At 37.8% G+C, this 18652-nt stretch overlaps 1 protein-coding gene across 1 annotated transcript; it reads left to right on the top strand.

Annotated features, from left to right (window-relative positions):
- Positions 1–909: 909 nt before the first annotated feature.
- On the top strand, positions 910–18553 carry LOC134746296 (actin-related protein 10). Its single transcript, XM_063680674.1, has 8 exons — positions 910–1150; positions 1735–1887; positions 5755–5863; positions 10990–11098; positions 13605–13748; positions 16141–16352; positions 18012–18139; positions 18270–18553. The coding sequence occupies exons 1-8, from the start codon at positions 1074–1076 to the stop codon at positions 18505–18507; spliced, it is 1170 nt and encodes a 389-aa protein (XP_063536744.1). The 5' UTR covers positions 910–1073; the 3' UTR covers positions 18508–18553.
- Positions 18554–18652: the final 99 nt, after the last annotated feature.

Here is an 18652-nt window from a genome sequence, read left to right as displayed (position 1 = left end):
TTTCATACATAGAGATTTGGCTCAGGATGCCAATCTCTTATGGCAGAATTGTTGCAAAATGACCGCTTTCAGCTTTAAATAATAGTTCCTAATCTCTCCGGTGGCGCTAGTTAGGCTCTGGGACATGAGTATAACATGAACCAACAAATAACCCGACCAAATTACGTAGGTTGTTTTTGGTAGTATTTCGGTGTGTGGTGGCGCCGCCTAATTACTGTTTTTTGATGGACACTTTTCATACATAGAGATTTGGCTCCTTTATATGTATAGTCTCCATGTTATGGATGGTATAGAAAGGATCGCAATCTCTTATGGCAGAATTGTTGTAAAAGTTACCGCGTTAAGCTTTAAACAATAGTTCCTAATCTCTCCGGTGGCGCTAGTTAGGCTCTGGGACATGAGTATAACATGGACCATATAAGGCAACAAATAACCCGACCAAATTACGTAGGTTGTTTTTGGTAGTATTTCGGTGTATGGTGGCGACGCCTAATTACTGTTTTTTGATGGACACTTTTCACACATAGAGATTTGCCTCCTGTATACAGTCTCCATGCTCCATGTAAAGGACAGCTGTCAGTCATTGTCTCATTGACAAGCCAAAGAGTATATAACCAATACGAACAAGTGACAAGTGACATTTCGAACTTTGAGAAGACCACCATCTACACTAGCGCCCCTAGCGAATTCATACGCGTTAGCCCTCATTGTTATTACAAGGGATATTAACCACGAAAAACGAAAACTGTAGTTTCATCTCTCCCTCTAGGGCTCAAAATACTCAAATGCCCAAGAGCGACAGAGACAAATAATCGAAATTTCGTTTTACGAAGTTCACAGTACCAACATTGCAATATCATGACGTCATCAATAATGTCACATTTTGACGTTTTGTCAGTTTTATTTATGTATGGACGTTGGATGGTTTATGTTTGACAATAACAATAGAATCTATTTTAGTTTTGTAGAGATTGGTCAAGCTTGACGAAAATTTATTTTTAATTTAATGAGCCTAAATAATGTATTCATGTTTATAGTATAAGGCCACAGCAGCACTAAAGCCAAGAGATAAAATGGCTTTGTACGAGGGCATCGCACTCATCCAGGAGAAGCAAGCAGTGGTGCTTGATCTCGGTTCCGAGTATACGAAGTAAGTACCCCTTAAACAAGAAAAACCGGACAAGTGCGAGTCGGACTCGCCCACCGAGGGTTCCGTACTTTTTAGTATTTGTTATTGCGGCAACAGAAATGCATCATCTGTGTAAATTTTAACTTTTTAGCTATCACTGTTCATGAGATACAGCCTCGTGACAGACGGACAGTGGAGTCTTAGTAATGGGGTCCCGTTTTTACCCTTGGGAACGGAACCTTAAAAAATACACCAACAGTTTGAGAAGTTGTATAAGGAGAATTTTCTGCTAGTGATACTGTCTGTAGCCACTTATGTGGACACTGAAAGATGTAAGCTTTACAGCTTATTTTTTAAAACTTGTATAATGATAATTGGAACTTAAACAAATAAGGTGCATTGGGGTAAGATTGAAAGGGTTTTTCATGCGGGGTAAGATGAAAAGTCACCCGTAATGCTTAGGCATACGAACAATTTTTTGTCTTACCCCTCATGAGAAACCCGTTCAATTTTACCCCCACCCACCTTAGAAACTTTTCAAAATATATAGTAATATATATAATTAAAATTCTATATCTTGGAATTATATATGCTCATGTGCTTAGGTTTGGTTTCACGGGCGAGGCAGCACCTCGCTGCATCATACGCTCACAATTCTGGAGCCCTGAGCTGCGCCAGTTCAAAAGAGTCTATGACTATGCCAATGAAGATGAGCTGTATGACAACCTGGTGCACATGCTGCATCTACTCTACTTCAGGTAAGGAATTACTTACTTAGATTCTGTCTAAGCTAACCCTGCACCAACTATGATACAACAAAGTATGGGAGTGTTATTCTAACATTCATATTTTCATATGCTGGCACCAGACTTCGCCTTATTTGGCAAATATTCGTGTTGCATCTCTTTCCTTTGACATACAAAACAAGGGATGCAACATGAATATTTGCCAAATACAGCGAAGTGTGGTGCTGGCAATAGAAATGCAGAATTAGCTTAATCCAACAAAAGTAAAATATATATATTTTTTAAATATATTTTAAAAACCGAATCAATTTAATAAATGTCAATACAAAAATTAAAACAAAAATAATAACTTAAGACTAAACTTAAACCTAGTCAAAAAGTATTTTAAAATATTTTTTTACTACATATATTTTTTTTAATTTTTATATGTTTGATTTTATTTTATTCTATAAATCAAAAAATATTTTTAGTTTCCACAATATTTTACACAAATGAACATTAACCAAATGCATGAAAGCAGAAGAGGGTTCACATAACCTAGGGCTGTTGCTGTTACAGATTTATTTGCTGTTAGTATTTTATGCTCAGGATCTGCATCTTAGGAGAAAACAATCAAATACCTACTCAATGGACAGAGGCACATATATCTCTACTATACAAGAAAGGAGACCCACAGGACATATGAAACTACCGACCAATTAGTCTAATGTCTAATATTTACAAGATTTTCTCAATGACAATACTACAGCGCCTTACACCTATTCTAGATAATAAACAGCCAACAGAACAAGCCGGATTTATGAAGGGTTTTTCCACAACAGACCACCTTCAGACCCTAAGTCAAATAATTGAGAAACTACAGAGTTCCAGATACCGCTTTATATTGGATTTGTCGACTTTAAAAAAGCTTTCGACTCGATTACTCATACATCCATATGGCAGGCACTAGAAAATCAAAACATTCCAGAAGTCTACATACAGGTCATAAAAAAGATCTATGAAAAAAGTACAGCCAGAGTAAAAACAGATAAAATAGGAAGACAGATCCAGATCAACAGAGGGGTAAGACAGGGAGACCCAATGTCACCAAAACTGTTCATAGCGGTCTTAGAAGAAATATTCAAAAAACTAAACTGGGAAGAAAGACGAAAAGGCATCAAGATAAACAACAAATATTTATCAAATCTCCGATTTGCTGATGACCTGGTAATATTAGCCCACAGTGCAACGGAGCTCAGTATACTTCTGAGGGAACTAAATTCACAAAGCCAACAAGGAGGTTTAGAAATGAATGAGGAAAAAACGAAAGTTATGACAAACTCAAAAAAAGTTACTATACAAATAGAGAGTACATCATTGGAATACATTGACAAGTATATATATCTTGGAAAACAGGTATCATTCACAGACTGCACATACAAGGAAATAATAAGAAGAATTGGACAGATATGGAAGAAGTACTGGTCTATGAAAGATATATTCAAGAAGAAAATACCAATGAAACTAAAAAAAACTAGCCTTTGACTCATGCATTCTACCCTGTCTCACATATGGTAGTCAAACATGGTCACTCACAGGAGATATCATCAAACGAATTCAAGTATGTCAATGGTCAATGGAGAGAAGTGTCCTTAACATTAAGTTATCAAACAGAGTTAGAAACACAGAGATTAGAAGAAGAACAAAATTTATAGATGCGGCGATACATATACTGAAACAAAAATACAATTGGGCAGGGCACATAGCGAGGATGAAAAATAACAGATGGACAAAAACAGCAACAAATTGGAATCCAAAGATTGGTAAGAGAAAAAAAGGCAAACCAAAAACAAGATGGGAAAAAGACCTAATAGAAACAATAGGAAAAAACTGGAAAGAAATGGCAACAGACAGACAAAAATGGAAAAAAATGTTGGACAAATACTTAAATATAATAGAAAAAGGCGATTCGGAAGAGGCCTAGGTCAAAAAGACGTTACGAATATGCATATGGAAGAAACATAAAATAAATACTAATAATTGTTACATAAAATGTCAACAGTTCGTATAATAAAGGCTTTAATAGGTGCACTACTATAGTGCATTCAGGGATAATCGTCGGTTGGTGTCACATCACCTTTTAGAGTAAATTGTCTTTTTACAAGGGGCCTCTGCGTGTTGGCTTCGGCCCCACGCACGCCTTCCAAATGTCCGGGACCCCATGGTCCCGAGATTATGTAAAGGACGAACATAATAATAATAATTTTATGCTCAGAGACCGGAATTATTGTGGCATTTTTGAACTGTCATAGGGAGTTCTCATTTATCGACTTCCGATACACATATCGTCAGGTGACAACCATAACTCACTAATTACTATCACAAGTTACGAGCCATAGTGAACCGTGCTAGTACCAAAATAAGGTTAGTATATTTTATAATTTGTTAAAAATATTATAAAAATGTTATAAATATTATAAGTATTCTCTCATACAAAAAGTACTTTAGTCTTTTTTTTGTAACTGTCAAACTAGTAGACTTGTTAATGAAAAGTATTTTATTAATAATTTTAGGATAAACTGTTATGTTATTTGAAAATATACTCCTGTAATTTCTCTTTTGTTGTGTGGCAATAAATGTTTTGTTATTCTTAATTTTAGTTTAATAATTTTTTTGCAATTAATGAGTTTTGGTTGCCACCTGACGATATGTCGATACAACATAGAACACAAAATATTCAAAAGTTATAATAGTTAATGGATATTTGACTGTAAAAGAAGTAAATTAAGCAGATAATATGGATAAAAGACGACTACTTGTTTCTTTTATACAGGTTGAAATTTTAACCACCGTTCAAACTCTGCGTAGTGACTTTATAGGTCATATCGAGCCACTTTTATTATGGGACCAATACCGAAATCGCGAAAAATTTTTTGGCTGTCCCATAGAAATCAGCATCATTACATCAGCCAGAATGTATGAAACAGCCAAATTTTTTTTCGCGATTTCGGCATTGGTCCCATAATAAAAGTTGTTCAGTATACCTATAAAGTCACTACGTAGAGTATGAACAGTGGTTAAAATTTCACCCCATATAAAGAAACTAATGGAATTTAGTTAGTACTAAAACAGTTTGAACGTGAAATTGTAAAAAACACGGAACTGAAGTAATTAAATGTGAAAATATGAACTGTTAAGTTTTCATTGTACATCTCTATTTCCCATTTTCAACTAATCAAAAGTTATCTAGAAGAGATCAGCTCTTTAGCTATGAGATCGCTTGTTATTTACCTCTACTTTTAATCTACAAAGTGTCGGCAATGCGCATGTAATATCTCTGGTGTTGCAGGCGTCCATAGGCTACGGTGACTGCTTACCATCAGGCGGGCCGTATACTTGTTTGCCACCGACGTGGTATTAAAGAAAAAACCTTTTTTAATATGACGTAGATATATATTGTATCGGTATATCGAAAGTCGATAAATGAAAAGTCCCTATTGACAATTAAAACCGCCGTGAGAATTCCGGCCTCTGATTATGGTACAGATATGTGTTTAGCTCTTGGACATCACCCCTCCCAACATTAGTGTGGTCGGTTTTCCCTGCCTTTAAAGTAAGAGTAAATAACGAAACTGTTGTTTTTTTTTTTTTTTTTTTTCAAAATGAGACTGGTGAATTGCAGATCAGTGTGTAAATATAAACTCAAGATTTACAGAAAGACGACACAATCTGTCTCCAAATCTAAAATACCTATCTTTATTTGTAACAGACTAACAGTGCATTTTGCACAATAATATGTTATTTCTGTATGTAATTCTTATTAGAAAGATCATTGATTTACAAAATAAAACTACAAATGACTTATATTATACATAGGTATATTATGAATATCATCTACAGGCATGTTTTGGTGAACCCTAAAGAGAGGCGTGTGGTTGTGGCGGAATCCCTGCTGACCCCCACAGTTTTCCGTGAGACACTTGCCAAGGTGCTCTTTACACACTATGAGGTAAACTTTACATAATTTATAGCAGCTTCCTTTGTTTATATAGTACAGCGGCCAGAGGGCCCTAATTAGGGAATGCAAACCGGTTAACCGAGACATTTTATGCTCGGTTAAAAACCGGTTTTTGGAGCCAACAACCGGTTAATAACCGAAATGATATTTCCTCATTATTTTTTATAAATGTCCTGTGTGTAATCCTGGCAGTAGTTAGAATACTTGTAATGGGCCAGTCATCTTAAGCCTAAAAAGGGGGTCAACCTCGGAATAAGAGATAATAAGCTGGAAACTCGTATACACCTTCGTTATGACGTATTAGGTTCTCTTAAAAATCGACGCATAGATCGCGTGCACGTCAGAAGTTATTCAAGGTCAAATGTCATACAAATCGGTTTTTCGCGGATATCACAATTTCTTTAGCTCCGTCGTGCCCGCCAGTTATCATCTATCATCGCCGATAGTGTAGAGAAGCCATAAAGTAAAGCAGAACATCCAGTTAGATCCCTAAAGCACTGAAAAATATTCAGAAATATTTTTTTACAATGTTTTTCGTAAAACCGATTTTTAACCGGTTAACCGGTTTTGTGTCATGTTTTTCGGTTAATAACCGGTTTTGAATTTTGTCCGGTTTTTGCATTCCCTAGCCCTAATACACCATTAGATGCAACTGTACAGTATACTACCGACAAGTGGTATCGTTGTTTGCGGTAGAGTCTACTGAGTACGAAATAAGGCTTAAAGGCTTTTCTTGTAGAAAAATGTTACTACTCTATCAATGAATTTGTAAATGACATATTTTAATTTGTATCGCAATAGTAACCTTTTTTATTAAGATTAATAATTATGTTGTTTTTATTGACAATTTTATGCATTGTGAATGACATACCTATAATATCAATTATTGACATTATTATTATTATTGTATTCGTAGAAGTCATTAATTTAGTATTAGAATATTTTTTTGTTGTTTTTTACTGTGAATTTACTATTTTTAATGTGATTATTTCAAGTGTTTAATGTATGTAATCATTTTATATGCATGAATTAATATTCGACACAATGTATATTGTTAAGAATTAAATAAATAAATAAATGAAAAATAAGAACTTGTCACTTTCTAAGAGTGTGTGGGGGGGGGGGATAACTGTGACGTCACAAAATCGGAAGTACAAAGTTTTTAACTTTTTTCTTTTAAGGCCGTTCCATCGGGTTGTCGCTGTCATTGTCACATTTCGCAAGAAAGAACGGGAAAGATCATGCGCGCCAAGTGTCAATTTTGATCGAATTTTGTCGATTTTTATTTATTTTAAAAACGTTACCTTACAATAAACTAAACTAAACAATATCGAAATTCGAAAGCTATGAAATTACTTATTAAATCACATTTAGAAACGGGTCTATCGCGAATTTATTTTGTTACCTTTATTTACCGACGTTTCGACACAGGTTTCACTGGTCGTGGTCGCGGCTAACTGACGTCCCAGCAAAATGTCAAAACAGAGATTTGTGTGACTACCCCACGAAAAGTGCATTTAAAGTTCGAGGTAGACATCACATTTTCAAACCACTCACTACACATAAAAGTTAATTATTGTCAATAGTCCGACACACAACACTCACAACATCCGCGCACACATCCGAAGATAGATCCCTTGGCTTTAACTTCTGGATCACTGGTCCCCAAGTTGCCGATAAGTTAAAACCATCTTCCCTATTAAAATTACTATTTAAGTTAAGATTGTTTATTCTTCTTTTTTTGTTTCTAGTATCACATAATAAATAAATAAAAAATAAAATAAAATAAAACATTTAATTCAGAAAACATAGGTTCCATAATATGGTAAGTAACTCTTTACTTAAGAACTATGTTAGAATATTATTAAAAGGAAAGGAAAACTAAACTAAAATTTAATTTAATTAAAATTACAAAACAAAAACATATAAGATGCGACCACCCCCTCCGCCGCTTCATGCATTCCGTGAACTCCTTCTCATAACATGCAGATCCATGAAGCGGCCGAGGACGGGCGAGTCCAGCCTGTCCGCTATCATCTGCACTCTGCAGGATGCTGTTGCCGCTCCCTCGCACACGTCGTATAACGGACGCCGACTTTTTGCGTATTATAGCATAAAAATCGTCGGCGGCTGCGTCTGTAAACATTCCCGACGCGCTGCAATAGCGAGGGAGCCGCATCAGGGCCCTGAATGCGTTATTGTATTGCACTCTTAGTGCATTGTACGCCCGCTGCGTAAAACTGACCCATAGACCACTCGTGTAAAAACTTTGGCAGTACGCTCTAAAAAGAGATAGTTTTACAGGCACACTACAGCGAGTGAATCTATGAGCCAGCATATTGCCGCGAACGGACAATGACCTTCGCTCACGTTCTATATCCTTATCATCTTTAAGGTCTTCGGTTAGCACATGGCCCAGATATTTGAACTCTGACACTCGCTTCAAAGGCATACCGTTTAAGAGGTGGAATGTATAGTGGCTACTTGTTCTTACCTTTGAAAATCATGAACTCATTTTTTTTTCACGTTATACCTTAAGCCGTGTGTATCCGCATACCTTTCACATATTTTAATTAGCTTTTGCAGTCCATAGAATGACGGACTGAGTAGCAACATATCGTCCGCATAACTTATATTACCTATATTTACGCTGATATTATCAAGGCGGCAACCGATATGAATGCCACTCAGCTCGCCAATCAGCTGATCATCATACAGGTTAAACAACCGTGGCGAAGTTAACCCTCCCTGCCTTACACAGCTGAGTGAGTACTCATCAGAATACACATTTGCCCACTTCACCTTGTTCTTTTGATTACCATACCAATATGAAAAAAGACTGACAACCTCGGGTGCCACGCCTGTCTCCCTTAACTTGTTCCAAAGTAGATCGTAAGACACGAGATCAAAGGCTTTGGACAAGTCTAGGAAACATGCGTATATAGGCGCCAATAACCGAGTAAAGTTGGATTAAAAGTCCGAGTTAGAGGTTACTTTGGCAATTAATTGTATCGAGCGAAGTGTCATTCGTGTATCGGAAGCTATGTTATTAAAGATAATATAGTCAAGAACTACATATATTTGTTCCACGTCTACGAATATCAACGCCTCTTAGAAAAACATGATCATATAAGGAGATTTTTCGCCTTCTGGCTCGGGGAACCGCCTTAAACATACCATGTGGGGTACCCAATGAAAGGGCTTTGTGAGTAGATCACTAATATATAACATAGTCTAACATTTTCACTACTTGGTCTAACAAATTATTGGTATTATAGTATAACAGAAAATTATAGTATTATTCAACTTGATGTACTTTTCTTATTTTTGGATATATCTGATTAATTATTTTTAGACATGATGTAAAGGATATTCACAGTCATATTGTATAATATTTGGACTAATCCATTCAGCCATTTTCAATTTAGAGCAGTTCAAAGTCAACTATGGATTGTGAAATTTTTGATCATTTTCTAATAATTTGTTAGACCAACTAGTGAAAATGTTAGACTATGTTATATATTTGTAATCTACTCACAAAGCCCTTTCATTTACTACCTCACATGGGATGTTTAAAAGAAAAAAGTTAAAAACTGTATTGCCGGTTTTGTGACGTCACCGTTACCCCAGAAAGTGACAAGTTCTTATTTCGTACTCAGTAAACTCTACCGAACACAACGATACTACTTGTCGGTAGGTAGAATACTGTCCAGTCACATCGAATGGCGCATTAGGTCCTCTGGCCGCTGTAACTAATAGTACAACTAGTGGGTTAATTCCTAGAATTTTCAATATAATATTTATTTTTGTACTGGATATATTTCAACTGTTTTTAACAAACATACACCAATATATTCCTAGCCCTTTTTTACTTAAACAGCTTAATAAAAATAAATCACACCCACACCTACATTATGAATCGAAGACGAAGTAGATCGCAGAGAAGAAATGTTAAAATCAAAACTTCCACTAAGTTGAAAAAAAGTCATAGATTCCTACTTGCTGCCATGCTTATCTATGGTGCACAAACCTGGATATTTACATATAAAAATAAAACAAAATACACTCCTGCCAACGTGCTATAGAACCACAGAACGAAGCGTCCTAGGAGTAGGTACTCGTAAAACTCAGAGACAAACAAAAAAGTAGCCACATGCGTAAGTATGAAAACTAAAATAATAGACGCAGTACCTACAACACACGCATAGGTTAAATGGAAATGGGCAGGACATCTTGCCAGGTCCACAGTAACCGATGGAATAAACGCGTCACCAAAGATAGATATAACTCCGTAATAGATAGATACAGTCTAAGGAAAAAACGTGCCTCGAAAATCACGAAAATTTGATTCTCGATCAGATGGCGCCACTAGTTTTGGCCAACTCTCGTATAGAGGGCGTTGACTGTTTCGTTTGTTATTTATAATTTTAACGCATACCAGTGAAAGAACATGGGTCAAAATCATATAAAAATAATTAATGCAAATAAAAAAATCATTTATCCATGTTTAAGGCGGTTCCCTGAGCCAGAAGGCGAAAAATCTGCTTATATGACATTTTAACGTATTTTTATAAATCTTCATTTTTAGTTTTAAAGTATGTCGATAGATGGCAGTGAATTTTCAGTGGTTACAAAATTTACTATGACAGTACCGCTCTATCTTATATCCTCATTGGCGTCACTAAATGGATGGGTCCAAGTGGCAAAAGAAGCTCAGGAAAACCAAAGGACCGTCTGGTCAACAACATCAAAAACATAGACGGGACAGATGGGATGGAGAAGGCAAAAAACAGGAATGATTGGACACAGTTGGAGGAAGCTTATACCCGAAAAGGGGCCATGTCTTAATATAAAAAAAAGTTTTTTTTTATGCCTACCTACTGAATCATGGACATAAAGGCTATATTATTATTATTATTATACTCGTACGTTATGATACTTATGATACATAATAATCACTGTGGCAATCTTACATAAATCGACCTAGCTCCACAGTAAGCTTACTAAGGCTTGTGTTATGGGTTTCCACAGACCAACCCGGCGGTTTTTTGTGTGGGTTTCACTTTTGTCAATGTAGGGAATTATTTTGAAAAGCGAGATAATGTTTTGCGCTGCAGGTGTCTGGCGTCGCATGGGCCGATAGTCCGCGCCTGTGCGCATTGACTCTGGGTGCGCCCATCGTGCTCGTCGTCGATATTGGCGCGCGCGAGGCCGAGGTCTGTGCAGGTTAGTATTAGTATTTTGGATAATATTCTCCAGTTCATCATTCATTTGTGACTATTAGGCGAGTCCACACAGAGCTAGACTAGCCACCTCGCGAGGAATTTGCCGCGCGAAGCAGCTCGGTCTGTGGACACCTACATGGCATTCGTAATATTACTAATATTATTTATTTATTTATTTTAAACTTTATTGCACAAGAACAAGTACAAAAGGCGGACTTAATGCCTTGAGGCATTCTCTACCAGTCATCCACTGGGCCAAACAGAAATTGTTAAGGTGGGTGCAGTGCGATGCGATTTTTTTTTTTCTAAATATAAATTCTAATACTAACGCCAATATACAAACTAGTAATATTTATATATTATAATACCTTTATAAACTACATAAATAAACAATATAAATACATATACAAATTTATCATATAATATACATAAATATATATTTGCATGTGCGGGGAAGGGGGGAGGGGGGGGGGTCCCACTAGACAGTATCTAGCAGGTGCTTGTAGAGCATTCGTTTGAAAGTCAGCTTGTTTGGGGCTTGTCTAATCGTTAGAGGGAGCGAATTCCAAAGACGGATTGCTTGAACAGCGAAAGAAGACGTGAGAAAACCGGTATGGTGAGGGAGAACAGAGAGTTTAAGAGAACGGGCAGCGCGCAGCTCGCAGCCTGGACGCGGGGTAATAAAGCTGAAGTTACATTTGAGATATTCTGGAGTGATGGGCTCAAATAGGATAGAGAAGAGTGAGGAGAGGATTCGAAAGGATCGGCGCTGACGTATGGGGAGCCACTTGAGCTGGCGGCGGTAGCTGGATATATGATCAAACTTTCGAATTCCAAAAATGAACCGTATTCCGTTGTTTACCAGTCGATCGAGTTTGTTGAGAGAATTTTGATCCATGTTGGTTGTGCACACATCAGCATAATCAATGAGCGGGAGGAGGAGTGCTTGAACGAGCAATTTCTTTGTGCATACCGGAAGGAAGTTTTTGAACCGGTAGAGTGTGTGTAAGGTACAGGTGACCTTTCGACTGATCTCAGAAAGTTGCCCGTCCCATGAGAGATGCCTGTCAATGATTAAACCGAGGTCCTTCACTTGACTCGAAACTGGGATAACCAAGCCGTCAAAAATTATCGGTGCAACAGAAACCGCATCCAACTTCAAAAGTTGCCATCGACTACCCAGAATAATGGCCTGGCACTTAGATGGGTTGACAGAAATGCCAAAAAAACTAGACCAGTCACTTATGTGATCCAGGTCATCATTGATAGCCGCAATAGCGCAGTTGACGTCCGCTACCTCGGCTTGAGCGTATAATTGCAGATCGTCTGCATACAGATGATGATCGCATTTGAGTCCGTGCGTGATGAAATTAATAAACATCGAAAATAACAATGGAGAGAGAATACCACCTTGTGGTACTCCGGTGTTCAGATCACGCCAATCAGACATACACCTATCTCTACGGACAGCTTGGGTGCCACTGGATAGGTACGAATCAAACCACGCCATTGATTCCGAGGAGAACCTGAAATGGGAAAGAGCAGCCAATAGAAGGTCGTGGTCAACAACGTTAAACGCATTTGAAAAGTCAATGAGAACAAGTACTGTAACTTTCGAGGATTCCATGTCTTGTCTTATGTCCTCAGTGACCTTCAAAAGCGCGGTGGTCGTACTATGCCCTGCCCGAAAACCAGACTGGTATGGAGACAGTAAACGGTTGAAATTAATAAATTTTGAGATTTGGTTATGTGCTGCAGCCTCTAGTATCTTGGACATGAATGGGAGAATAGATATAGGCCTGAAGTGACTAAGAGAGCTGGGGTTAGAAACTTTGGGAAGCGAGATAACAAAGGCTCACCAAACGAAAACCAAAAATTGCCAATCGGGGAAATAGTTCGTGTATAAGCGTATTTTGGCATAGTTGTAGGAAAATGTGTATTAAACAACATACTAAAAGTACCGGGGGGTGCGGGTGAAGTAAACGGGTAGGGGGGTAGGGGATTTAGTAGTAAGGGAGTTTTTTTAGCTAACGGGTTTCTACAAAAAAGATTTAGTACACTTTTTCGCTAGGATCAATATTTCAAAGTAGGTATATTAAATTGGGAAAGTTACTTATAATTTGTACTAAGGTCGATTTTTTTTAATTTCACTAAGAAGCCTGTGAAGCTGATGGTCCTGGGTTCGAATCCCGGTAAGGGCATTTATTTGTGTGATGAGCACAGATATTTGTTGTTGTATGGGTGTTTTCTATGTATTTAAGTATTTATATATTATATCGTTATCTGAATACCCATAACACAAGCCTACCGTGGGACTTAGTCAATCTGTGTAAGAATTTATTATTATTTATAGATAAATTAATGGTCAATTTTCAGGGTTAGTACCTATCTTTAAAATAAACATGTTCTCTGTAGTCAGCCCTAATTTATACAATAGCTAGCAGCAGCAGCAGATAGCAAAACGCGGATTTTATATCTTCTTAATTATTTAAAAGCTTATTTTATAGTGGTACATGGATCGGTGGTGATAAAAGCACTGCAAGCAGCTCCCTTGGGTGCTTTAGCGGTGCGGGCCGAGCTTGCGCGCATCCTCGACGAGGATAACAAGACAGAATTAAACTTGGATCCGACAGTGCTTGAAGATATTGCAGGTGAGCATAGGTTTCACAGCCACTTCCCGGCGCGCGCTTGATAAAGTATTCCTATAATTTCAGTAGTAACAATGTAATGTAATGTAATTTGTTCTTAGAGTAACAATGTAATCATAAAAAAATTATAAATCATTTATTTCGGACGATACAATCCATATTTTGTTAGTTACAAATATTCTGAAATCACTATGTTAGTACCTAAACTAAGATATAAATAATGGTACCATCAAACGGTCTGATTTTGGAAACGGTCAAATTTTGGAAACCAAATTTAGCCATAGAATTAAAAATATTTCTCATGCTTTCAGTCACGAATTAATAAACTAGTGGATGTGAAATGACTCCTATTTAGTATGAAAACCAGTGTCGCTAAACTCACACATTCATAGCCACGTTAAAATACGTCACACACTTACAAAATTGCTCTGATTCGTAGCAACTTTCCATACCAAAAGGTTATTACCGGTGGACATTTCTCGAACGAATATCAACTGTAGGCTACATGAGTGACGGTTTAAAATATAATGTCAAAGCTATATGACATACGACTCTTTCATTATCTCATTCATCTCACAAAAGCTCGCTCAACGTTCACCTAATACAACTACTCAACACCAGATGGCGTTATTTTATATAATTTTAAAATCACTTACTTATTACAGGCGAGAAAAGGGCTAAAAAACCAGTATAAGTAAGGTCTAACTATGCATGGTATGTTACGGATCTCACGGTCACGTTACACTGGTGTTTTCGAGATCTCTACACGCCTGCGAGTAGCTAACCGTTGGAACTTCTTTCCATTCGACGATATAGGGAGGGGACAGTGTAATCGGAGTGTTTTATCGATATTTGTGTGTTCAGTTAGGTATTGATATTTCATTACCGTATGTTTTAACACATTTAGATGATACTTTATTTATGATTATAATATAGGTAGTATAATCGTGATTGTATGAAAAATAATATGTAGTACAGTACAACAAATATCTAACTAGAAATTTGTTTCTTATTAATTGACCAACTAGGTTGTTAATGTGAACATTAAATATATCTTAAAGTCAAACAGATAAAATCATAGTTCTTTAAAGGTCTATTAACTCGGTATTGCTGTTATTTTGTAATCACAAATCTGCAATAACTTACATAGGTAAGTATTCGTCTTTAACAATATATTTACTTGTAGCAGCATTTAAGGCCAATCTAGACGGGACAACCTGATTAAATTGTCAAATTAATTGTATGGTATGAAAGCATACATGATACTGGCTCATCGATCCCACTTGATTTGATTGTAAGATTGTGACCTATCAAATCAGGAAGGGGGGCGGCAAAATTCCAATATTTGACGCTAGTTTGCGTGGTACGGAACACGTTTTATTAATTTAGTGAGCCCGAATGTCACTAATAATTACTAAATTAGTAACTAAGTTTTAGGCGTCGTCCACACGCTAGATGAGATGTATGGCAATTTTATCCCCAGAAATCTTTCTCTAAGAAATGCTCCTAGCAAATGGTGCTATATTTTTGCGAAAACTAATTTTCTTGCCCAGTAGCATTGATCCATTTATTTTTAATATCGGCATCTTGTGGTAACCTACAATAATTAATAATAAAGAAATAGAAAATATAAAACGTTTATTCATGGCACATTGCATGCATTGTACGCATAAGTGCATTAAGTACCTAGTCTAATTATATTAACGATGAAAATATGATGGGTGTAAAAAACAAAAACGTATGTAAAGGAATACGAAGGTTTGAAAGGTTGCCATGAAATGACCCCGACTTAGTGCTTGATGACCAGAGCTGCCATATTTACTAAGACATTGATTATCCCAAATAATAATTAGAAACGTGTCTAAAATAATAATTTATTACCGAACCAAACATCAAACTTGAAATATCGTCACTAACTTTATCGATATAAATATCGACATTGCGCAGCGTCTGAGTAGCGAAGTTATTTGACATTTAGGATAGCGAATATTCCAGATAAACGTAAAGAATAGTGACAAAGGATTGTGAACTCTAAGTTCTAACTGATAAAATATAGATTTACTTAAAGAACATTCGTAAATAATGCAAAATAAACAGATTTTTCGTATTTATCGGATTATATTTAAATAAATAACCACCGGTGATAGGAAATACCTCCACGTGAAAGATTTTTTAAACCGCTGTGATTTCTGCAGCTTAATACTGCACAATACGGCATTTTAAATTTAATTATCAATTTTTGTTAGACGAGCGTACGTACGGCGTGAATGTCATTCGAGCATGAAGTTTACACAACAACTGAGCATAGCCTGTGCATAAAGTGAGTCGGTCGCTACTAACTGTCGGATAGACGGGAACGCCCACATGCCATCTCCATCCTACTCCGTGCTTTCAGTGAAAACCTGCCTAGTGACGACGCATGATCGAGCTCTACAGTGGGCCTCCGATACCCCACCAATCCCAGCCAAGAGCGTGCGCTACCCGCTCCCTTCCGGCGGCGCCATCACCGTATCCGGCCGCGCGCGCGAGCTGAGCGCCGAGCCGCTGTTCCTGCGCGACAACGAGTACAGCTCGCTGCCCGACCTGCTGCTGCAGTGCATCATGCAGGTACAGATCCAGCTTTACAGTGCTAGCTACGCTACCTACGTTCAGGCGACGGTTCCGTCAAGACAGCTCGTTGTCAGCCCTGGGAGCCTAGCCAAGTGAAAATTGTAGATAGAAAACACCAGTCGAAAGTAAAACAATGTATGGAAATGATCACGTGAATTTTCGTAGCATCTATCACCCTCATGTATTTTATGTATTGGGGATACATGTATTATTTTCAATCGGCGTTTATCGGTACATCGGTACTATTGTCAACTTGGTTAGGCCCCCTGCTGCTGAATTGCACTATACAGGTACAAAGAAACGAGCTTACTTGCCGTAGGTGCGTAGGTATTTACATCGGCGATGCCGTCAACGCACGAGATGGTGGCCAAGCTATGAAACCTTGTTGTTTAAGAAAGATCTGGTAACTGTGTAATAAACACTGTAACAAATAACTGTGTAACAGTACAATAAACTTTACAAATATCATTTGCGTTAATCATATTAAACGCACTATTAGTGGAAGCCGCTCAACCCCAATTACAAAGAAAAACCGCAAATCGATGTACAGGTTAGCCGTTTGGCACACGCATACTAAGGTCAAAATAATTTTTTTGACCCGCAGTGCTTAAAAAAAAATCCCTGTGGGGGGAGCGGTAAAACATTTTTTTTTTGTATGGAATTTTTTTTTTTTCAAAACCTATCGTGTGTGGTATCATACGAAAGGGTTTTTTGAGGCGATTCTAAAAATATATCACATCATTACATTTCGGCCATTTTTTTTTATTAAAACAAAAAGAATTTTCGAAACATACAAAGTTTGGGCTCCTCCAGATACGATATGGCTGATTTTTTCTTGTACAATATACCACAAATGATACGTGATATCCTCATGTCTAACCCCAAGAAAGCAAGTTTGAAAATAATTACATTTTTTTTTTAATTTTTACAAAGTGACACAGTTCTACTTTAATACCTACTTCACGAGGCTTATGGAACTATACTGCAGATACGGTACATATTAATCATAAAATGATACGTAATATCCATATATCCAACGGGAAATACCTATTTAACCCTTTAACTGCGCTTTTCATCAGTTGATATAGTTTGTTTAGTTAATGACACAAAATATCAAGGTTGTATACGTAATATCTTGATATCGAACCCCAAGAAAGCAATTTTGAAAATAATTACATTTCGTTTTTTTATTGGGGGGGGGGGGGGGGGGTTTACCTCTCTCTGCAGCTGGCTTGCAAAAAGGAGATAAACGATAGATAAACTAATTGAGGCTTGCAAAGTTTTACGAATTTTTAGTGGGCTGCCAAGCTTGATTAACCAAAGCCTGCATATAATAAAATTGAACTTTTCAGTTTCGATGCTATAGTGGGTGGATGCTATAGTATTATAGATTTTGACTTGCATTTCAGCGCGAATTTAATTATTATGTAGAATATTTTCCTGTCCGTGAGTAACGATTATGTAGTAGGCATTATATTCTGGTAAAAAGACCACGGTCTTTTGAATTGGAACATAGTTCCATTTCTTTTATTTCGATCGGTTTTAATACAAAAGAAATTCAACAGATTTCTTACAATATTAAATATATTTTTTCTTGTATCGTCTTAGGAGAATATAATAAACCATTAACCATTCGATCGGTTACCCTATTTCCAGTGTCCCATCGACGTGCGGCGCGCCCTGGCGGACAACATCCTGGTGTGCGGCGGCGGCGCCGCGCTGCCCGGCCTGCGCGCGCGGCTCAAGGCCGAGCTGCAGCACGCGCTCACCGAGCCCGTCTACAGGTATTGTCACAGTCGGCAGTTGTGCGTATGATCACGCACGGTTGCATGATCTCAGATCGGTCGATAGTGATCTATCACCTATCAATGGATCGGAGTGGGGTGGATGTCTAACCCCTAAAACATTTTCCAGCGAACGCCTTCACCTGACGTCCCTAAAGTTTCACAACGCTCCCGCGCACTGGAACTGCGTGGCGTGGCTGGGCGGCGCGCTGCTGCTGGCGGGGGCGGTGGCGGGGGCGGGGGCGGGCGAGGCGGCGCGCGCGGCGCCGCGCGAGGCCTTTCTGCGCGAGCGCCGCCTGCGCGACTGGGTGTGCCTGCTCGACAACACGCCGCCGCACCATCCCGCCAGGGAACATCACCAGATCTAATGTGCACACACAAATAACACGTTGCATCAAATAACACGATCATGATTATTATCTTGGAATAACAAAGTTTACTTACAATGTTTATCAGGGCGCTTGCTGCCGTACTAACAATAAATGCAGTAATCACATTTGAAAACTCGTGCAA

The sequence above is a fragment of the Cydia strobilella genome, chromosome 1 (genome assembly GCF_947568885.1).
Source record: "Cydia strobilella chromosome 1, ilCydStro3.1, whole genome shotgun sequence".
Lineage (NCBI taxonomy): Eukaryota > Metazoa > Arthropoda > Insecta > Lepidoptera > Tortricidae > Cydia > Cydia strobilella.
The sequence above is the reverse complement of the archived record's forward strand: the minus strand, read 5'-3'. Positions and strand labels throughout refer to the sequence as shown.